This window comes from Sinohyriopsis cumingii, chromosome 10 (genome assembly GCF_028554795.1).
Source record: "Sinohyriopsis cumingii isolate HCF-2022 chromosome 10, ASM2855479v2, whole genome shotgun sequence".
Classification (NCBI taxonomy): Eukaryota; Metazoa; Mollusca; class Bivalvia; order Unionida; family Unionidae; genus Sinohyriopsis; species Sinohyriopsis cumingii.
Window position 1 is genome coordinate 50270414 of NC_142970.1, and position 24908 is coordinate 50295321.

The 24908-nt window shown below is 36.2% G+C and overlaps 2 protein-coding genes across 2 annotated transcripts in view; both read left to right on the forward strand.

The window, feature by feature from the left end:
* LOC149790129 (uncharacterized) overlaps window positions 1-2317 on the forward strand; it is a 55672-nt gene extending 53355 nt beyond the window's left edge. The window contains exon 2 of the mRNA XM_089973168.1: window positions 263-2317. Within this exon, the coding sequence (XP_089829294.1) occupies window positions 263-2317 (2055 nt within the window). The remainder of the gene's footprint in view (window positions 1-262) is intronic.
* Window positions 2318-6996: 4679 nt separating this feature from the next.
* LOC149790130 (uncharacterized) lies at window positions 6997-9027 on the forward strand. Its single transcript, XM_089973170.1, has one exon. The coding sequence runs from the start codon at window positions 6997-6999 to the stop codon at window positions 9025-9027; it is 2031 nt and encodes a 676-aa protein (XP_089829296.1).
* Window positions 9028-24908: the final 15881 nt, after the last annotated feature.

Below are 24908 nucleotides of genomic sequence, written 5' to 3' on the forward strand. Positions count from 1 at the left end.
GAATTATACATTTTAACCATACCCCGTGCTACACGTCGGAGTAATTAAAACAGTACGTTATTTCAAGCGACGATAAATTAATTTCCGATATTTCGATTGAATGTTTCAACAATGGCATGTTGCAATATTTATAGCCATAAGTAACGAAAGCGTTTTGGAAACATTTTAAGATGAAAGAATATAGATGATTGAATATATGAAACGAATGATACTTTCCACATGATTGTTATTATTGTTTATTATTATCATTATTATTTTGCAGGTATCCAAATGCACGCACAGAATGATGGAAGGAATCATTCCCATGTATTATAGCGATGTATCTCTTAGATTATTCAATGTCCTGGACAAAGTGGGACTGAGGGAGGACATACGTTGGAAGAGGATACACATGATCTTTCAGGCAGACGAGATTGAGTCTATGGTTAATGAAATTCCTTTTCATGTCTTCGGGAGTCAGGCTGAGGCTACCACCACCCAAGGACTACAGTCAGACCTTGATATCCTTACTTGTGTTCCCAGCTTTGGCGTGCTGCAGAGTATCCCGTCCTTGGAAACATTTAAATTTACACACATCATGGTCAGTGATGCGAGGACTCCACCTGGGTATGTGAAATTACAAGTATTGGATAGAGATTCATCATTACCAGTGTTCAATGATCAAAATGAAGGTCACTTATTGGATTCATTCGGTCGTTCTGTTTTATGCAGTCGTAATTTCATGTTCATTGGTGACATGGAGCGGCATGGTCCAGCATATACAAGTCAGAACGAAAACGGAAGTCTTTCAGTGGATATTGTGGAGGCATTGAGAGTCAGATCTTGGCCTGGTCAGGCCTCTCAGTGGGAAAGCAGAATCAACAACTACCCATCTCAAGCAAATGTAGATCTTATCAAGCAGACTGGTGCTGTACTGGTTCCAGTTGGTCATCCACTCAGTCCAGAGAATCATCTGGAGTGGAGAATATCCATTTCATATGGAGAAAAAATTCTTGTCTGGCAATTCAACTCAACTCAATACAAATGCTATGTTTTGCTGAAAATGATCAAGAAAAATTTCGTGCAACCAATTTGTGGAGAAAAAGCGTTGAGCAGTTATCACTGCAAGACGTGTGTGTTCTATATGTTAGAAAGTACACCGTCTTCCCTGTGGCAACCGGAAAATCTATTATTGTGTGTTGATCTATGTTTGAGAATACTGTGCCAATGGGTTAAAAATGGTTACTGCCCAAATTACTTTATACCAGGAGAGAACATGTTCCAGGGTAAAGTGTATGGCTATATCCAAGTTCAGTTGCTAGCTGTTCTACATGGTCTCGTGAGACAGGAGGGAAAATATCTTCTCAGGCTGTCATGTGATGATATAGGTCAGGGACTGACTCGTCTTTGTCAGTCATCTTTAATCGATTCAATGAATCGGGCGACAGAGGGCGTGAAATCTATGAGGTTAGCAATTCTTGTTTTAAGTGCTAGCATACACAATTTTAGGATGAGATTTGCTTGTCTAGATCTGGTACACAAAATTGCTTTTGTGGAGAAAGTATGTTGCACACATGCAGCAATACGGACAGTACTTCAGATGCTCTGTTCCTCTAGTCTTGGTTCAGATCTGGCCTCCCAGTGTTTAGCACATGATGTCATTGACCAGGAAACTCATAATTACGCTCACGACCTTCTCGTGTTGGGCTGCTCGTCTGATGTGGCCTCTGGAAGACTGAAACTAGCTGGTTTTTATTTGATGCAGGATAATGTCACCATGACAGAGAATATTATTCATCAGATTCAAGAGAATTATACCTACCTGGTCACTGATTGCCAAACTCGTGCGCCAGAACAAGTTCTCTGTACAATATTGGAGGACAATCTCTCAGCAGCCGATTTTGTGAGACAATATGTTGCCCTTCCAGTATCTTATTTTCCATCAGAGATTCATTGCATGCCTAAAGCATTACTTCTGCAGATGCTCCCATCAAGAGGTTCACACATAGCCGACATCCGTTCTGAACAGTGGCCTTTTGTTGATCCACAGTTTTTCTTGCACTACCTTGAGTACCAATGTTACTTCCGACAGGGAAACACTTTTCACAAGATGGCTGCCTTGGACAACATGCTGTGGGTCGTATTTTACAAAGATATTGGAGACAGATGCTACGCTCTAAACCTGCTGGCATGTTGTTTGAAACAGGAGGCGATGTATATGGACGCATGCAAAGCACTCTGCATATCGATGATGTTAAAAAATGAACACAATGCTGCAATGTGGCAGATAGGTTTCCTAATTAATGATGCTTTGCGGTTGCTGCGCCAGAGACACTGAACGAAAGAGACGATGCAGCAGAAATAAACAAATGAAACAAAGATATGTATCCGTGTTATCTGCTAAATGTACAATTTATAATGTTAGTATCTTTCTAACTTCACTCTTAGAACTATTGCGACTATGTGGTGTTAAAATGAATATACATTTTTAAAAGACAGCCAAGCACGACCCCCAGATGTCTAAAGCCACGCACTATTTTCAATGGTAGCAATTTGATCTCTTTTAGAGACGTGTAAACAAGAATCTCGTACAAACTTCGATAATAAAATTTACCTCGATCCGATTTAATACAAAGTGTAGAAATCAGAAGATACAACTTGTTATGATTTACTGATCCCTCACAAATAGCAACATAGAACTATTCAATTATGCTAATCCTCACCTATGTATCCAGACCCGTCCAAAGCAGCCAAGAGTAGAAATCTCATTCACCAGTGTCCATCAATAAATCTCAGTTTTTCCTTGAAAACTTTGCATTCACAGCCTGACTACATTATATGCAAGCTACAGTCACATCTAGACTACAGAGACAGCGAGACTACTTTCCTTTGACAATGTTTAGTTTTCATTCTACGAGCCTCTTCTTGGATTCTATATGTATTTGTCATGTGGGATTGAAATAAGTTTGTGAGACAATGAAAACTATTTCAAAAAAATGAAAAAGACTACAATTTATGTTGCTTATTTGTGAGAGGAAGATATAAAATAAACTTTGAATAGTCCTTTAAATCAGAGATACTAATGAAAACAATGCTACATTTCAGCAGAATCAAATAATAATACCTGAAATAAATGAAACTGGTACGTAAATACTAGTATGTCGATTTTTCTTTGAAGATGAGTTTTTAAATTTTGCAACTTGCAGACAAATTTTTTGTTCGAGTAAGTTGGTATTTTAAACATGCAGTGTGTATACATTTTTGAAAACAATCTGAACATTTGAAAACATTATTTTTGTTCAGGAAAGGTTATATATCATGCTAAGTATGGAGACTTATCATAGTGTTACCTTAGCAGGACTGGAAATTAAATTTATATTGTTACAAGTTAAGTTTAATATTACACTATTCTTCTTTTTATAACTACATTTTTATCTGATGAAAGTAAACATTAATGTGCACTTTTCAACTGTAAGCAGTGAGTGTCACGTAACAGTTTAAAGAACAGCTGAATCATCAGTATTAAGGACTGAAAAGTTGAATGTATTTGCAGGAGTTGTCTTGCCTCAAATATTGGTCAAACTCTAATTGGACTCGTCGCATAATTTCCAGTGGCACATGCGTCTCTTCATGAAGTTAAGCAAGAGGTATCTGCCAAATCAGCAGTCAGATAAATGTAGGAATATAACGAGTAATATTGATATTATCAATATTAGTTGGTAATGTTGTTGTAAGAATTTCAGAGATGAACTACAGTACTTAATATTTGACAACAAACAAAGCTACAAAATGCTTAATGTTCTCAATGGCAGAATGAACCGGAATCCATTCAGAATCTAAGAATTTTAAAGGTCTTTTGATGTAAACAGTCTCAACAAACAAAGCCATGAAGATCTGCATTTCCTTCATTTCAGTCTGTTTTACTTTCATCTTTAGTGGAAGAGGTAGGATGGCTTCCAAGATGCTAAAATTACACATTTGACTCTTCTAACGTTGACACTTAGCACGCTGCTTTTCAACCAGTGTACACATCATACGAATTACATAGCCTCTATTGGTTTATATGACACAGAATCAATAAAATGACTATATGTTTACTGGTTGTCCGTGTAAATATACCCTGTAATGACATATAGCTACGTTTAGCATTATGGGTCATGACGAACTAAGTAACGTATTTGAATCTTAACCAAGAGGGGATAAGGCAAGATATGGAAGAGATATTCAAGCGAATTAATAAATAATGAGCAGCATTCTGTAAATAGGGTTGGTCAATCAAACAGGTATGGAAACATGTATTTGTGTTAACAATTAGTTCGGTGCGGAGAACTTGATCATGGTGTAAACAAACAACGTAGTACATTAAAATGGCGGATGACCGTCTCCAGTGTATAAGGTACGAACCACACACATATATATGAATGAGCTAGTGTGTGGTTTATTAGCAGTGAAAATAATATCACCTACAAAGCCTTGATTTTAATTATGCATTGCTGATTAATCAGTCGTTTGGCAGTTTTCGTCGCTAGGCACATAGTGTATATTGGATTTAAAACGTTTGGAGGTATCCATATATCCCGGGAAAGTACCATGCAATTAGTAATATTTCCGTTACATTATCAAATACTGTTTAGATTTAGAACAGAGAAATAACAGGTTTTATTTTGCCTGTTATATCGAGGTTATCACTTCCACTTCGTTCAAAAAGAACCCATGAAATAAAAACAAAAGTTGGCTTAATACAGGTTTACATGATAAAATATAGCTTTGGAAAAAATAATTTGAAATATCATCCCGACCACCTTCCCCCGCGAAACTATTTAAATCTCTCAGTCTCTCTCTGTCCCCCCCCCCCCGACAGTAAATACAATTGCAATGGTACAAATAAGTTAAGTATACATAAAGTATGATCAACGTCTTCACTACCATATATTGGCTCTCTTGTTACTGTGATCAATAGCTTTGCTTGATTTACACACACGCCACTTAGCCACCCCAGGTTAAGAGACAGCACCAATCGAGCAAACTAATAAATCGGTTTCATAACTTAAAACACCCCAGTTCAAACACGTATTAATGAAAAAAGGATGGTTGCAGAGTCTTCACACAACTTCTAGTTAGTGAAAAGCTGGTTGTAGTCTGTTGGCACAAATTCTAGTTGACTGACAACTATTTTTCTGTTTTGAACTGGTTCATATTTACTATTTACCTCCTTTGCCCTCATTTGCGACATTAAAAATCCCGATGAAAATGCTAAATATAAGATGTACAAAAATTCACAAAAATAGTACGAAAAAATTACGTGTCTCCGGTTTTGAGAAACTCGTTAATCTGAATAACAATATGATGGCAAATAAAGTAAATATCCGCACAATTCCATATGACTTATTGGCTAACTCTGCTCACTTCGACGCGCCTGAATGTAGGGTTATTCTGTATTCTGCCTTGATATTCATTACCAATGATTCAATCAGAAAGTAATGATACAGATATTGGCAAGATATTTGAATAAAGTTGTCAATCTTATATAGACTGATTCAATATAATCTGCAGTAGAGTTTTCGTAATGTTTCACTTAACAGTCTAAGCCCATGCTGTCGAAAGTTTGATAATTACTGAAGAACTTAGCTTATGAAAATAGGATATGTACAAACATGAACATGTTGACGTATCTTAGAGGTTTGCACTGAGATATGCTTTGTAGGACAATGTGATGTAACATAACAGGCTGTTTTCTAACGACACTAATCGGTACACCTTACGACTGTTCTGAAGAAAATAACATTATTTTAAATAATGCATAATTCAACATAATTGAAAATGATTTTCTCTTCAATCTGGCGTATGTATGTATGTATGTATGTTTGTATATATGGTATTGTATGTATGTATGGTATTGCATGTATGATTGTATATATTGTATTCTATGTATGATATTCTATGTATGGTATTGTATGTATTTTATTGTATGTATGGTATTGTATGCATTGTATGTAGGTATGTATGTAGGTATGTATGTAGGCATGCAGGCATGGATGGATGGATGGATGGGCAGGTCTATGTTAATATTTCAATAATTAAATTAAATACAAGCGGCAAAAGTACTTCAAGGTATTTGTTGTGTTACACAGTTGCACGGGATGTACGTAATAACGAGCTTTTAGAAAAAGAGACCATTATATTTAGAATATCTCTGACGTCCATGTTACTTTTATCAAATATCATTATCTTGACTCTTCATCGCAATTAGACAATTTAAAACTTACATTTAAATATGCGCTAATATGACACAAACATGGGTATTCTCTCTATATATTTTTTTATACCAAATCACTTTGAGGGACATACGATGTTGAAAGCCACCATGCGGTTAGAAGTGAAGTTGATCACTACATGAAAACCATACCAAGAAGTTAATACAAATTGGCTTTTAACAATTGAATAACCTTAAGTAGAAGATGTGTAGAGGTGTATGGGAAGGTCACTGATAGGATTCATTGACGTACTGTTCACTAATTAAAGTTTTTGTGTTACTGTTGAAACACCCATCGTATCTTGCACAATATGTTCTGCAAGTGTTGTGACAATGAAAATGCAGGTGTTCAAATTGGGTTGGTCATATGATTTCTTTTTCATGCCGGTATGGAGCAAAGAGATTTAAAAAATGCTGTATGATAACATTGGTCAGAAAAGGAGAACATTTGAAATATTAATAGTTTGGATACCTTGCAGAATTATACATTTTAACCATACCCCGTGCTACACGTCGGAGTAATTAAAACAGTACGTTATTTCAAGCGACGATAAATTAATTTCCGATATTTCGATTGAATGTTTCAACAATGGCATGTTGCAATATTTATAGCCATAAGTAACGAAAGCGTTTTGGAAACATTTTAAGATGAAAGAATATAGATGATTGAATATATGAAACGAATGATACTTTCCACATGATTGTTATTATTGTTTATTATTATCATTATTATTTTGCAGGTATCCAAATGCACGCACAGAATGATGGAAGGAATCATTCCCATGTATTATAGCGATGTATCTCTTAGATTATTCAATGTCCTGGACAAAGTGGGACTGAGGGAGGACATACGTTGGAAGAGGATACACATGATCTTTCAGGCAGACGAGATTGAGTCTATGGTTAATGAAATTCCTTTTCATGTCTTCGGGAGTCAGGCTGAGGCTACCACCACCCAAGGACTACAGTCAGACCTTGATATCCTTACTTGTGTTCCCAGCTTTGGCGTGCTGCAGAGTATCCCGTCCTTGGAAACATTTAAATTTACACACATCATGGTCAGTGATGCGAGGACTCCACCTGGGTATGTGAAATTACAAGTATTGGATAGAGATTCATCATTACCAGTGTTCAATGATCAAAATGAAGGTCACTTATTGGATTCATTCGGTCGTTCTGTTTTATGCAGTCGTAATTTCATGTTCATTGGTGACATGGAGCGGCATGGTCCAGCATATACAAGTCAGAACGAAAACGGAAGTCTTTCAGTGGATATTGTGGAGGCATTGAGAGTCAGATCTTGGCCTGGTCAGGCCTCTCAGTGGGAAAGCAGAATCAACAACTACCCATCTCAAGCAAATGTAGATCTTATCAAGCAGACTGGTGCTGTACTGGTTCCAGTTGGTCATCCACTCAGTCCAGAGAATCATCTGGAGTGGAGAATATCCATTTCATATAGAGAAAAAATTCTTGTCTGGCAATTCAACTCAACTCAATACAAATGCTATGTTTTGCTGAAAATGATCAAGAAAAATTTCGTGCAACCAATTTGTGGAGAAAAAGCGTTGAGCAGTTATCACTGCAAGACGTGTGTGTTCTATATGTTAGAAAGTACACCGTCTTCCCTGTGGCAACCCGAAAATCTGTTATTGTGTGTTGATCTATGTTTGAGAACACTGTGCCAATGGGTTAAAAATGGTTACTGCCCAAATTACTTTATACCAGGAGAGAACATGTTCCAGGGTAAAGTGTATGGCTATATCCAAGTTCAGTTGCTAGCTGTTCTACATGGTCTCGTGAGACAGGAGGGAAAATATTTTCTCAGGCTGTCATGTGATGATATAGGTCAGGGACTGACTCGTCTTTGTCAGTCATCTTTAATCGATTCAATGAATCGGGCGACAGAGGGCGTGAAATCTATGAGGTTAGCAATTCTTGTTTTAAGTGCTAGCATACACAATTTTAGGATGAGATTTGCTTGTCTAGATCTGGTACACAAAATTGCTTTTGTGGAGAAAGTATGTTGCACACATGCAGCAATACGGACAGTACTTCAGATGCTCTGTTCCTCTAGTCTTGGTTCAGATCTGGCCTCCCAGTGTTTAGCACATGATGTCATTGACCAGGAAACTCATAATTACGCTCACGACCTTCTCGTGTTGGGCTGCTCGTCTGATGTGGCCTCTGGAAGACTGAAACTAGCTGGTTTTTATTTGATGCAGGATAATGTCACCATGACAGAGAATATTATTCATCAGATTCAAGAGAATTATACCTACCTGGTCACTGATTGCCAAACTCGTGCGCCAGAACAAGTTCTCTGTACAATATTGGAGGACAATCTCTCAGCAGCCGATTTTGTGAGACAATATGTTGCCCTTCCAGTATCTTATTTTCCATCAGAGATTCATTGCATGCCTAAAGCATTACTTCTGCAGATGCTCCCATCAAGAGGTTCACACATAGCCGACATCCGTTCTGAACAGTGGCCTTTTGTTGATCCACAGTTTTTCTTGCACTACCTTGAGTACCAATGTTACTTCCGACAGGGAAAAACTTTTCACAAGATGGCTGCCTTGGACAACATGATGTGGGTCGTATTTTACAAAGATATTGGAGACAGATGCTACGCTCTAAACCTGCTGGCATGTTGTTTGAAACAGGAGGCGATGTATATGGACGCATGCAAAGCACTCTGCATATCGATGATGTTAAAAAATGAACACAGTGCTGCAATGTGGCATATAGGTTTCCTAATTAATGATGCTTTGCGGTTGCTGCGCCAGAGACACTGAACGAAAGAGACGATGCAGCAGAAATAAACAAATGAAACAAAGATATGTATCCGTGTTATCTGCTAAATGTACATAAAGACAATTTATAATGTTAGTATCTTTCTAACTTCACTCTTAGAACTATTACGACTATGTGGTGTTAAAATGAATATACATTTTTAAAAGACAGCCAAGCACGACCCCCAGATGTCTAAAGCCACGCACTATTTTCAATGGTAGCAATTTGACTTCTTTTAGTGACGTGTAAACAAGAATCTCGTACAAACTTCGATAATAAAATTTACCTCGATCCGATTTAATACAAAGTGTAGAAATCAGAAGATACAACTTGTTATGATTTACTGATCCCTCACAAATAGCAACATAGAACTATTCAATTATTCTAATCCTCACCTATGTATCCAGACCCGTCCAAGGCAGCCAAGAGTAGAAATCTCATTCACCAGTGTCCATCAATAAATCTCAGTTTTTCCTTGAAAACTTTGCATTCACAGCCTGACTACATTATATGCAAGCTACAGTCACATCTAGACTACAGAGACAGCGAGACTACTTTCCTTTGTCAATGTTTAGTTTTCATTCTACGAGCCTCTTCTTGGATTCTATATGTATTTGTCATGTGGGATTGAAATAAGTTTGTGAGACAATGAAAACTATTTCAAAAAAATGAAAAAGACTACAATTTATGTTGCTTATTTGTGAGAGGAAGATATAAAATAAACTTTGAATAGTCCTTTAAATCAGAGATACTAATGAAAACAATGCTACATTTCAGCAGAATCAAATAATAATACCTGAAATAAATGAAACTGGTACGTAAATACTAGTATGTCGATTTTTCTTTGAAGATGAGTTTTTAAATTTTGCAACTTGCAGACAAATTTTTTGTTCGAGTAAGTTGGTATTTTAAACATGCAGTGTGTATACATTTTTGAAAACAATCTGAACATTTGAAAATATTATTTTTGTTCAGGAAAGGTTATATATCATGCTAAGTATGGAGACTTATCATAGTGTTACCTTATCAGGACTGGAAATTAAATTTATATTGTTACAAGTTAAGTTTAATATTACACTATTCTTCTTTTTATAACTACATTTTTATCTGATGAAAGTAAACATTAATGTGCACTTTTCAACTGTAAGCAGTGAGTGTCACGTAACAGTTTAAAGAACAGCTGAATCATCAGTATTAAGGACTGAAAAGTTGAATGCATTTTGCAGGAGTTGTCTTGCCTCAAATATTGGTCAAACTCTAATTGGACTCGTCGCATAATTTCCAGTGGCACATGCGTCTCTTCATGAAGTTAAGCAAGAGGTATCTGCCAAATCAGCAGTCAGATAAATGTAGGAATATAACGAGTAATATTGATATTATCAATATTAGTTGGTAATGTTGTTGTAAGAATTTCAGAGATGAACTACAGTACTTAATATTTGACAACAAACAAAGCTACAAAATGCTTAATGTTCTCAATGGCAGAATGAACCGGAATCCATTCAGAATCTAAGAATTTTAAAGGTCTTTTGATGTAAACAGTCTCAACAAACAAAGCCATGAAGATCTGTATTTCCTTCATTTCAATTTGTTTTACTTTCACCTTTGGTGGAAGAGGTAGGATGGCTTCCAAGATGCTAAAATTACACATTTGACTCTTCTAACGTTGACACTTAGCACGCTGCTTTTCAACCACAATGTACACATCATAAGAATTACATAGCCTCTATTGGTTTATATGACACAGAATCAATAAAATGACTATAAGTATGTTTACTGGTTGTCCGTGTAAATATACCCTGTAATGACATATAGCTACTTTTAGCATTATGGGTCATGACGAACTAAGTAACGTAAATATGTGAAATGGAAACTTTTGCAAAATGAAGAAACGTTTCGCATGAATGATTTGTTTGCATAATAATTTTATCATTTCATGCGAATCCTTTGCGAAATGAAAACGAGTGTAGTTCTACTATTCATATAGATATCGGTTTTTTAATTACGGACCCTCGCTTAAATGTATCATACATGTATGTTATATGGTATGTGTAATTCTTACTTTTCACAACCAAACAACTTTGTGCACGTCTGCCTACAGCAGCCATTACATGAGAAGCTTAAATATCCGATTGTGTGGAAAAACAAACTACGCGATTAGCGGAAAACCAATTATCGATTACTTTCGACTAAGTAAATGCTGTCGCTCATACGATGTTTAAGTATGCTACAGAATTTACGATAACTGCTGAACCAAGTTAAACATTACTTGAAAATAATCAAACGCGTTTGAAGAATGTTATGACAGTCCATAAAGAAGACATTAAAAGTGTTAGCTGCTCTTTTTTCTTCATCTTCGAGCGGGTGTTTTTGCATGATTAGAGGGTTCCGTGGCCTACATTTCAATGTATGAAGTTATAATGGTAACATTGACTACCTAAGAAGTACTAAATTTTACGAAGGACTTTGCCAGTGACAAGGTGCTTGGAAGATATGCATCCATCAGCATAAATAATCCGTTTCCATTTAAAACTCTTTTCCCGACACATAGTGTATATTCTTTCTTTTCCTCTCTCCCACACGTTATTTTATTAAAGGAATGTGAAAATGTTAAACCTCAAAATAATACTATTGCTATTTTTATTAACTCCCGTCATTCATAAAACAAGTAATCTGGGGGAAAAAGTTACAGAATGCAACTCGGATTCGACCCGCAAAGGATACATTATTTGGAGATACAGGAAAAGTGTTACTCTGATATTGTAGAGAATCCATTTGCCAAATGGTGGATTTTTCAAGCAATGTGGATTAGCTTTATCACTCCAGGGCTTAGCAAGCTATATTTAGACATCATAAAAGTCTGTTCTTTATTTGCACTCATTAACCCTGGGATGTTTACATGTTCAACGAAACTTGCGTCTGAGTTAGGTCAGACAACTGCACCTGTGTACGAAAATATGCACATTCAATCGTAATGTTCTGAAACAAGTTTAATGACATGCCTCTATTTCAAAAACGGATAGTATTCAATATAAAATCAATATTTATTTCTCTGAAATAACCAGGGAAAAACAATAATTACTTAAGAACAAGATAAGCCACAGTTTGTCATATATACATATCAAATCATTCGAAATGTTCACCGCAATGGATCTCCTGTACAGCCCGCAGAAACCACGTGGGAAAAAACGTGGAAATAACACAATATATAAAGACACCGGCATAATTCCTGCGTAATAACCCAGCCAACATACACAAGTAATTCAAATATGTTAATATGCTACTGAATATGTAAATTTTCATAGTCCAGTTTGTTTGTCTCCCTGCTCAGATGGTCGGTTTATTTCAGTTTTACCAGCATCTATTAACAGAAGAGAGATACATATATTTGATTCAAGGAAGGTAAAACTAACAGAATGACTCTCTTTCTCACGCACGCACAGAGTCAAACACGCAAACACACACACACACACACACACACACACACACACATATATATATATATATATATATATATATATATATATATATATATATATATATATATATATATATATATATATACTGTTATGTGCATTTAATGTGCATTCTTTATTAGTTCATTTATTTTATTATTTTTAATTTCATTCAATGCTATGGATAATTGTGGTTTTGACCTTGTCCAAATTCCAGTTCATTTTCTGCATGACATGAATCAATGCAAACTACTAGTGCGTAGAAATTATTTTTCTCTAGGAGTATGGTTCATCTATATTATTTCTCCTGAGTTAAGGACATTGTATTACCATGTTCTGTATTATAAGTTTAGGACCATACTTTCTAAGTATGGCTAAATATTTTTAGGTATGAACCTTATTCCTATATCAGTCTTCTTCTTCTATGTATCCGTTTTTAAATATAATCTTGTTTACTGGAAAAAATTATTTTTTCATGCTGTACGATCTGAGCATATCCAGTTGTTTTATTGTTGTGTCTAGTACTTCATCTGTCTGGAATTTATTTATTCAAAGTATTTTATTCAAATAGTCTTCTCTGCAAACACAAAGTGCTCAAAAATAACAATCTTGATAGTAGGATTTATAATGAAATTTAAATAGGGATATATTGTTGAATCGTATTATTATGATTCAACAAAATAGTATTGTCACATCACTACGATGCAGACCATCAACAGTTTCGGTGTTTGATTTAGTTTGAAATACTGCTCAAGTTTATTCATAACTTTATTTATTAGGACTTGTCTTAGTAATGAATGGATTACTTTGGATTTAATTCGAAATACCGTAAGTTCATTTAATAGCTATCACTTGGTACTCTTGGGAAATCAATTATTTATTGAACTTTACAAAGCTGGATGCTTCTCAGTCTATTACTTATTGTCGGTCCATATATATATATATATATATATATATATATATATATATATATATATATATATATATATATATATATATATATATATATATATATATATATCAAGCCTAACTCAAAATAAATGTAAACCACATTACTGATTGAGCTTCTCTGTGATTTTGTAAGCTCTAGGCTGATTAAGATTTGGCACATGCCTTCTGCCTCATATATGAGGGAGGTGTCAAAATACGAAACTAACCACTAATATAAAATAAAACAGACTGGTTCAAGAGACGTAGAGATAAAAAGATTCAACAGTTCTCTTAAATCGGCTCTGTTTCATGTATTTTCACAAATTATATTTTGCTTTAATTTCCTGTTTGATTCGGAATGTCGGAAACAATGTAAGTGAGCTTGTGGTGTGTATATTAATGCTGACAATCGCATTTAAAAACGGACAAACTTCAAGATACACAGGGTTTTCCTCGTCTGAAAATTAACCTTGACTCTGCGTAATATGACCACGTGACAAATGAAAATTAAAACCTAAGGAATACACGGCACGCTAGGTGATGTTCATGCCTATAAATTAATTTATCTGATTATATAATATCATGTGTTGCTGTCGCTGGCACGATTCAGTAGTTTTTATAGATACTAGCGTACTATTCTTGAAGAAAAGAATGATCTCAAATTCACCCATAGTGAAAAGTTGACATGAACAAGTAAGATAGATGGAACATCAGACATATATGGATAAAGTAAATCCCATATACCGCCAACTGTATTTCATGATATTATAGACTTAAATAGTCGCGACGCTTGATTTTCTTTTCAAAAACTGAATGGAATTCTGAAGGGTTAACGAAATGTACATTGAAAGAATCAAGTATGGCTCACTTGTGTTAGATTGGTATGGTTTGGTAATCTACGGCACATCAACACAATTAAGTTATTTAGTGCCAGGCAACTGGAGTAAAGTACCTTGCCCATGGACATACCATAGCAGTTGACTCAGGCTGGTTCGATGATAGGATTGGAACGCATAATTTTCAGTCGTGAATCGGTCACACTAACCACTGAGCCACCGCGTGTCCCAGGCTTTGATTAAAATAACAGTAAAACATTATCTGCAGTTTAAACTTGGTTCAGAAAATGTCCTCCTCGTTCCAAAAAGCTCAAGTATGGTCCATTTAATTTTGGGGTGAGAGGCTAAAATATTCTAACTATATATCTCAATCCTTTAAACCTCTTTTAAATATCCTTCAGATATTTCGAATAGAACTTAATATATCCAATTATATTGTTTAAAAAGAAAAACAAAACAATCACGAGGTAATAGAGAAAAATAGCTTTGGTTTGAAAATAAATCTAAGTTGTACTGTCCCCCTCTGCCAAAACCATAGCTTGGCCCTACAACAGGCAGGTTTTTTTTCTTCATACATACAGCAATTATATCAACTGTTTTTTTATTACTAAAGTTTGACTTAAATTGTCATTAGAGTATAACAACTATTAAAAGAAGGTTCTTCCTGGCTGAAAGTAGGGTATTTAGTACCTATGCCATTGGAGTAAAGTGCATTGCCCAAGGAAACACCAAGGTAGCTGACCGACGGTGGTCCTATGGCAGGAGTCGACCGCGTAAATTTCCGGTTGTGAGTCGGGCACTCTAACCACTGAGCCACCGATGGTCCCAAGTTTAAACTGAAATAACTATTACAAAATATAGTAATATCTGGTCGAACATAGTTCAGAGATTTTCATCCCGATTCCAGTAAGCTTAAGAACTGCCCATTTAATTTTCGGGTGAGGGGCTGTAATATTTTAATTTCAACAGTACCTTAAGCCTTCAGATAGCTTTAAAATCTTTCACTCTAATTTGTGGAAGAGAACATAGTATATCCAAATATATTCGTTGAAAAAATTAACATTCTCCAGGTAATGGGGAAAATATTTCTGGTTAACACATAAATTTAAGGCGACTACTCCCCCTCTGCCAAAAGAATCAGTTGGTCTCTTAGCTGATTTGTTTTGTTTTACATACATACAGTAATTGTAGTAAGTGTAAAAGATACCTATTTTCTTTACAATGTTGGACTTTAATTGCCATAATAGTTTTACAAAACATCAATAAAAGCTTCTACCTGGCTGATGTCAAAGATGATTGGATGCTATGGAGGCTATACGAAACAATATTAAGTAAAACATGTCACATAGAGCATTGAATGTTGTGAGTTTGGAAAAGTTGTGAAAATTGTTTCTCACCTGGCTCTCGTTCGGACCAATATACTCATATTTGTTGGTAGATTTTGACATAATAAATATTTTCTCCAATAATGTGATAAAAATGCTGCCAGTGTATTTTGGTGGTGTATGTGAAAATATGTATTTTTACATGTCTGTTGTAATGGTTTAATGATTGCAATGGAAGCTATGAAAAACAGAGCTTGCTTGAACACTCCACGTATGTTGAAGCCAATATAGTTAATTATTTAAATGTCAAAGGTAAAGTTTAATCTGATTGTCATAAGAACCCATTTGTGTTACTGTATTAGTTCATGCAAGACACGTGACGATAAATGAATAATATGTTTAATTTTACCTGTCATGTCTCACTCGTAATGAAGCTCCATCAGCTGAAACACAAATCATATTTTAAGCCTGTTACACAATTATGTTCATCTGAAGAGTTATTTTCTACTGGCATGTGTCATATTGAAAACAGTGGAAAGCTATTTAAGAAATACTTCTTCAGAGTAGGCAGCCTGTTTACATGATTATCCTTTGTATGCATTATTAACAAGATATTGATATAGCTGCATGCACATATAGTTGATGAAAAGTCCAAGACAAGGGTTGATAGGTCGCACATACGCAAAGAAGCCAAGTATATCGCATTAGCGATACATGGGCTGATGGAAAAGCATGTATAAAAACAGTCGAAAATTACAGAAGTTGGGTTCTGGCGATGACACGAAAACAAAGAGTTGTGACAACCTCGTAGTACCACACATCACATTATATGCTAATCTCGCAACTTTTTCCCTACCAATGACGTTGAATCTAAAGCTTCAAGTCGGCCAGCGTCATCATAAACTCTGGAACTGTATAAAATGTGAACAAAATACCATGCTATATTATCTCACCCTCTACATTATATATTTGGCATTCATGATACAGACTATATGCGGTTCAAGTCCTACTTGGTCAACAGGACAGAAACTGTGTCTGCAAATGAAATACACTCCAGCCCAGTTGTTCTTTGTTGTGGTGTTCCATAGGGGTCTGTTCATTGACCTGTTCTCTTCATTACATACACTCAGCAGCTCTTAAGTGTCACAGATCATCATCCAGTGTCTCGCCAATTGTAGGCTGACGACACCCAAATATACAAATCTAGCCACCCAACTGAAATTGATGCTACCAGCCAAGGTGTAGAGATGTGCATTTCTGATGTGAAATTATGAATGATGATAAAACCAGGGTCATTTTGATCACAACACCAAGACTTTCCCATTCACATCCTTCACCTCATATAAATGAAAACATCAACATTAAATACACACAGTCAGTACTAAACCTAGGTGTTACTCTGGACAGTACTCTCACATTGCACCAACATGTCATGAACATGTGCATGGCTGCATATCATAAGCTGAGACGCATCAGCTCTATTCGCCAATATATTTGAGCTGATGCCACTAAACACTTGTGTATTCATTAGTAATTTCAAGACTGGACTATTCTGTTTGATTCATCCCAATATCCAGAAACTTCAAAAATTTCAAAACAGAGCTGATCTGATCGTTCTTAGAGTATTACGTTCAGAGCGCACCTCATCGCTTCTCTTTACCCTACACTGGCTATCCTTTCGATCCAAAATCAAACACAACATTTGTTCTCTATGCTACGTTTCACTGACGGAGTCCAGCCCAACATACCTACGCGACATCACTCATGTGTACACACCAGCAATATACATATGCTCCTCTTCTGACAATAGTATACTCATTACTCCCACTATGAAATCGAAGTCATATGGACAACATTCTTTTGCATACCAGGTCCAAGCAAGGTGGAATGAATTACCCACTCAACAGTGCTCTTAAAACTTATATATTTCGATTATAATAAACTACTTAAGGACCTAATAATTTTTCCTACCTTAAATATTTTCACCATGAGTTTTTTATGGTTTTTTTTCTTCTTTCTAATTTCATGGAATTGACTAGAAATAAACACTTTAGAAAGAATTATTGATATATATATACACATCTGTTTATTACAAAAGATCATGTAAGATATGAATTAATTTACAATACGGTTTTATATTACACTAACATAATAAGATATCTTGTGATCAGATTCATTTGGTTTTGTGCAAATATTTTTTCAACTATATGGTCTCCAATCAGTTCTTTTTGTCGGCCAGTTACTTACTGTATAAGTGGGTCATAAGCAAACTCATTGTATTTCTGGAATGGCCTCAATTTCAGACTTCCAGCTGGTAATGATATGTAAGCATGAATGTTTGCTGGATATACAAATAGATTGATTGATTAATGTACATATTGTTATAACTCTAGGTTTTAAGCTAGCAAAGAAGTGAAATCAACAATTTAAGTAAAATTAATCACATATTTTATTTCTCTAAGTTACAAAGTAACAATATACAAGGAACTTACAGTATTAAGAATTATATACCAACAATTTTGATTTTACCACAGTGATCTATTCCAGTATGTCTTTGAACGAATTCAAAAACATCCGAAAGTAGTGGTTTAGTCCAAAATGTCAATGAGCACATTGTAATTCCAGTGAATAATGTAAATAAATAATTTCTCAAATTGCAACTGAATGCAACATAAATGGCTACAATGACTGATATTAAAAAAGAGTGAATAATTGTTTTACCAAATCCCGTTTCATGCATAGACTGTAGCCTGTTCTGGAAAAATTCCCTAACTCTTAAACAAGGTAGGTCTTGAACTTAAATGTTGGTAACGATCTTGTTTACTTGTTAGAATCATGACAACTTAGATAGGCACTGAACCATGATGAAAGTCGGGTACGAAAAAATAATTAAATATACATGGCAATACAGATATATAACATGTTTGTATGATGGTCAGGCATAAGGACACCAATAGAGATAGTTTACGATATCGAGAATGATAATGACAATTGCTATTTGGTTACATTTGAAGTAGTATAACTGAAATGCAAATATTTAATGCAATTAAGTTAGTTGCTGTTGTATAAACAATTAATATCAGAATTGGCATTTTGTAATGTGATGGTTGTTTGTCAGTGTGTACTATATATCCTATGTAATGTCGACATGAGTTGCACGGTGTACTTTTCATGATAGTCCTTCAGAGTGTATGTAGAAGATGGCCCTTGCATCTAAATATTTTGTTGTCCCTTTTGCAGCTTTTATATAAAAGAAAAAATGTAAAGCGTGAAAAAGTAAATGGATAAATATATATCTTGCTATTTTTAGCTACAAATGTTAATGTGCTCTTCAGTTGTTATTGGCTGCTTAGTATGCAAAGAAATGTTGGTTTTTATGGTCATCTTTGTGGATAAACGTTAATATTATTTGTTGCTGGTAGATCGTCGTACTATAATCTTAGGTCGCAGATTCTATAAGGCAATACTGGGTCGGCTCCTTCAATCTGTTTTTGTGAAATGCACTTAGCTCTCACTGGCATAATATAGCTAGTAATGCGCTTTTGCGTGATTTAGCGTTCTAATGTAGCTTTCACACTGTTTCGATCATATGGCTACAATGTCTGCATTGTGGCAGTATATAGTGATGTCAAGTGCTGGGGCATCATGTTGCAGACAAGAGGCATCATGTCCCACCCTGTTACATTTTCCTGAAACCAGCCCAACCAGTCCTGACACTAAACTCCCACGGCTGCATGTACCATTTTTAAAAGTCTTTGGCATGGCAATACTGGAGTTTGATCCCTGGACCTCCCGCATGCAAGGCGGATGCTTTAATCACTTAGACCACCAGAGCGGTCTAGTGTTGAGATGCATATTTGCTTTTCGGAGGAGATTTATACAACTTTTTGTTTCAAATGGTTTCCGCTCAATAGGTTCTATTGACACGATTAACTTATGAAAAGATTATCAACTTTGACTATTAGCTTCGTCAGATTTCATTTTGATGTGTTTTTCTTGCAGATTATGTTTGCTTATGTTTGCTAAAGTGATTTTCTCTAACCGTGTCGTGAGACACCACATACATAAGGAATTTGTTATGGAATTATGAATGATGTTCCTTTTTACTCTGGTCACACCTGTTTGGCTTTTTGTATATTATCGTTCAGGTATGTTTCCCTGGTCTTTCATGTGAAGCTATTTTGAATTTCGATTCGTTTTCCTATTTTGTCTTTGTTTGCAAAGTATTCCTCCCCAAGTTATAATTCATCTGGTAGATTAACTTTTGCCATAATGTTAATGCTTAACATTTCCCTCCAATTTATTATATTAATATTGATTATCATTACGACAAGAGACATGTATGTATACGTTAGTTCTAGTGTAAAGGATTTTAAGTAGTCAGATAAGGTGATGTTAGAAACACATAACACCTAGCTCACATCTGATACTGATAAAGATTCTGACCCATATGAGTTGAAGTATGTATTTTGTCATCACTGGTGTTTGATAAACTATTGCCCTGGTGTAACACTACCAATTTATTATATGTAAAGAGCAGTCGTCTTGAGCCCTCGCTTGGGTGAACATTACAAATTGGCTGGGAATATACTCTTTTATTGTTAGCAACTTTTGTACCCCGTAACAATTTTGGTGGCACAAGTGTAATAGCAAAGTGTATGGAAATGTGACATTAACATTAAAAAAGTACAGGTACCAAAGTTGTGCCTGAGTAGTGTAGCTGTAAATTTATATTGGATATACTCTGTACGTTTGTGTGGGTGTGACTCCTGTTAAGCCAAGGATAATTAAAATAAGGATTGAATTGACGACCCAAGGTAGTGTTATCAATGAGGTAGTATGAACGATTGTTTTCCAGCACAGCATTGCAAGGGATATAACCAGAACAAACAGGAAACACCTTTGGCGCAATTCACAGATATTGAAGGAGACATCAGTGGTGAAGAACCATATGACCTCGAACTAGAGGAGGAGCGTCCTGTAAGAAAACTAAAGAAAACAAAAAGCAAACTAAAATCATCCAAGGACACCAAGAATTGAAATACATAAATTAGACCTTGAAAGGGAGAAGTTGCAAATGGAGCACAGTCTTAAACTTAAAGATCAAAAGTTAGATATATAAATGGTGAAACATCATAAAGACGTAGATAAAATGAATGACTGCCTTCCATTCAAAGACAAACATCAAGCACACAATCATCAAGCAAAGGAAGATATTCTTACTTTTCTCTCAGAATTTGACGCCGTTGCTGATCATGCAAAATGAGGCGAAGAAATGAAAACCCTGCACCTGAGAACGCTGCTAACAGGAGAGGCAAGAGAGGTAGCACGGCAAACAAGCAAGAGAAACGTTGAGCTAAGAAAGGACATAATAATTAGGTTTGGGAAAAAACCTTACGAATAGTTTAACCAGTTAGTTAGCATAAGAGGGGATACTAACGAAACATATAGAGGTCTGATGGCACGTATAGAGCCGTATTTAACATGGTTCATTGATAGTTGTGATCCACGGATATACTTAGCAGATGAATACTTCTTGAAGTCTCTTCCGCTTGTGCAGGTTCAGTGGATAGGCGCCATAAGAGCGATGGATCTGTTGTCGATGCGGCTGAGGATTACGTTTTGCCATCAGTGAAAACAAGTTGGACCCCAAGCACAGCCGACAACAAGCAAATAACCAAGGCTCAAGTTCACTTCTGTCCAATAAAACTGGTTTGATAGAAAAACCCTATGGAGACAAAAAGTGCTATAAATGACAGCATAATGGTCATGTATTGCGTAGCTGGTCCCAACAGAAATAAACATAATCAAGCAACCTACTTTGTCCAGAATACCATTATTTAACGGTTGATAAAAATACCGAGAACAGTGAATAACATGGAAATATTGTTTGTTAAAGATACAGGTGTAGAAATCACCTTGATTAGTGAGAACCTTGTCGATAAGTCATGTAACCTTGAAGGACAGAACCTGGCACTATACACTGCCATTGCACAGCCTTTTGAGGGGCATTTAGCCTTAGTATAATTAGACACGCCATACCACAAGGGTCATGTCCAGGTTGGACTGGTATCTGGCTTGGCAGCACAATCGCTGCTGGATATGGATATTTACCTAGGAAAAAAGGACTATGGTAGTATCAAGGAACCAAGCAGGAACACTGAAAGAGGAGGCTGAAGAAAGTGAAAGAACAATAAAATGATGTGGGGCCTGATCCCATGAACTGGACGACGTGCATCTAGATAGGCTATTTTCGGACGGAGATAGTAATCATGGGGCTGATCAGGATGAGGATGACATCCATCGTGAAGATGCGACTGATGGGAAGAACTTGTCGCTTGATCAGCTGCACAATGTTAATGTGGAATTGATTTCTCAGTATCAAGAGAATGACAGCTCGTCTGCAAGTGAAGCAGAAGGCAAGGACAGTGCATTTTTCTGGGAGCATTTAATTGTAAAATGGACGAGTAAGTCGTCTCATAGATAAAAAAATATGGACTCCAAATAGTTTGCAAAAGCAGTTACGTCAAGCATTGGTGGAGTGTTTTCATGATAGACCGCTTGATGGTCATCTAGGAAAACGAAAGCAAGAATAACAACCAAATTCTATTGGCCAGGAATGTTTTGGGATATTCAGAAGCGCTGTCAGACCAGTTACATTTGTCATAAGACAACAAGAGGAACAGGGAAGTAGAAAGCTGCAATGTTGAGGGTGTGACACAGACGTTAGTTGTAGAACACGTACTTTTGATTCGTCAGTGATTGGCTGATGTAAGTGAGTTAGTGAAAGAAAATCTGTCAGAATGTGACAAAGTTAAATTATGCTACCAAAAGGGAATTTAGGCCTGGAGAGGAGGTCCTACCCTTTGTGCCATTCGATGCATCGACGATGAGGGCTCACTGAAAGGGACCTTATCGTGAAGATGCGACTGATGGGAAGAACTTGTCGCTTGATCAGCTGCACAATGTTAATGTGGAATTGATTTCTCAGTATCAGGAGAATGACAGCTCGTTTGCTGAGTGCGAGAAAAGGGCCTGTCCTCTGCAAGTGAAGCAGAAGGCAAGGACAGTGCATTTTTCTGGGAGCATTTAATTGTAAAATGGACGAGTAAGTCGTCTCATAGATAAAAAAATATGGACTCCAAATAGTTTGCAAAAGCAGTTACGTCAAGCAGTGGTGGAGTGTTTTCATGATAGACCGCTTGATGGTCATCTAGGAAAACGAAAGCAAGAATAACAACCGAATTCTATTGGCCAGGAATGTTTTGGGATATTCAGAAGCGCTGTCAGACCAGTTACATTTGTCATAAGACAACAAGAGGAACAGGGAAGTAGAAAGCTGCAATGTTGAGGGTGTGACACAGACGTTAGTTGTAGAACACGTACTTTTGATTCGTCAGTGATTGGCTGATGTAAGTGAGTTAGTGAAAGAAAATCTGTCAGAATGTGACAAAGTTAAATTATGCTACCAAAAGGGAATTTAGGCCTGGAGAGGAGGTCCTACCCTTTGTGCCATTCGATGCATCGACGATGAGGGCTCACTGAAAGGGACCTTATCGTGTCATATGTAAGGTCAATGACGTTAATTACAAGTTTAACATTGGTGGTAGGCGAGGACAAGTAACATAACATAGTAACCTATTACGTTAGTGCAAGAGAGCAACTGTGTGTGATGAATTCTATGGAGGAGGAAGGATAGACTTTCCACTGGCCAACATGGAGCGTTTGGACAAAATCGGTCAGAATGGCAGACTGACAAAAGAACAGTGAGAACAGGTGCGAAAACTATGCTCTAAGTTTGAAGACGTGCTAACTTTAAAACCAGGCAAAAACAACTTGATCACTCGCAACATTCGAACAACAACATACATTCCGATCACGCAGACACACTATCGTATTCCCCATGCAAAAAGGGCTGACGTCAGAGCCATAGTAGACGAAATGTGACAGCAAGAATTGACAAGACCATCTACAAGCACAAAGAATTCACCATTTGTAAAATGAAAGATGGATGTCTGAGACTTTGTATTGATTACAGAACATTGAACAACATCAAACTCTTTGATGCCTATCCTACACCAAGGATAGACGAACTTTTGGAAAGTTGGAAAATGCAAAATATATTAGCAAACTCGATATAACCAAAGGTTACTGGCAGATACCTCTGTCTAAAGAAGCGCAGGAGAAATCTGCTTTTGTGACACCCTATGGACTTTATGAATTTACTTTATTGCCTTTCTGGATGAAAATTTCACCTGCTACATTTTCGCGTATGATATACATGTTGCTGTCCAAATTAAGTAATGTTGCATCTTACTTTGATGACATCATTATTTATAGTGAGACCTGTGATGACCAAATTCAGGATCTACAAGCAGTCTTGGAGAGACTGCGAGAAAACAATCTCACAGTTAAACCTTCCAAGTGTGACATTGCAAATGATGTGAGCTTTGGAGCTGTTTTTAATTAATACATTGACTATAAGGACACACATCATAGCGTATCTTAGCCGCAAACTATTGTCCAGGGAGCAGCATCATTCTACAAATGAGAAAGAATGTCTTGGATAGTATGGGCGACATAATCTCTTCACTACTACTTGTGTGGTGCTCCATTCAGTGTCAAAACTGACCATAACCCACTAATCTGGCTAAGCTAAAACAAAGAGAGAAAAAACAGCTTCTGAAATGGTTCCTGTGTCTGCAACCATAGGAGTTAACAATCAAACACTGTCGGGGAGCAGAGAATGCAAATGCTGATGGATTGTCACGTACTGGAGTCTAAGGCTATGTGTTTTAGTGTTCATTCTTTTTATACTAATCTGAATTAAGACCCACGTGATGACGTGTAGTATAGATTGTGTACTAATGAAGTACTTTCATCATGAAGATCAGTTTGATTTGAAGTAAATCCAAAATGTTTGTTTAAGGTGTTGTGCTAACTGTTGTATTCGGAATGTGGAAATATTCCTGGACTGAATGTTATTTCGTAGAACTCTAATTACCAGGGAGATGCTAGAGCTTTTAAATTTCATGATGTAAGATAATTGGATTGAACTGTATACAGCCAAATAGTGAGCACTCGATCTCGTTTATCCATCCTTTATAACTTTGTTCGAAAACTAAAGTTTTCTCTTAACGGGGAATGTGTTGCCATCATATTACTGCTTAACATTTCCCTCTAATGTATTGTATAAATATTGATTAACATTAAGAGAAGAGACATGGTTGTATATGGTAGTTTTAATTTAAAGGATTTTAAGCAGTAAGATACGGTAATGTTAAAAACAAATACTACCTAATTCACGTCTCATACTGATAAAGATTCTGACCTATAG

Excerpts from the sequence above, each read along its gene's own strand:
- LOC149790130 (XM_089973170.1), top strand. The coding sequence starts at position 6,997 with ATGGAAGGAATCATTCCCATGTATTATAGCGATGTATCTCTTAGATTA.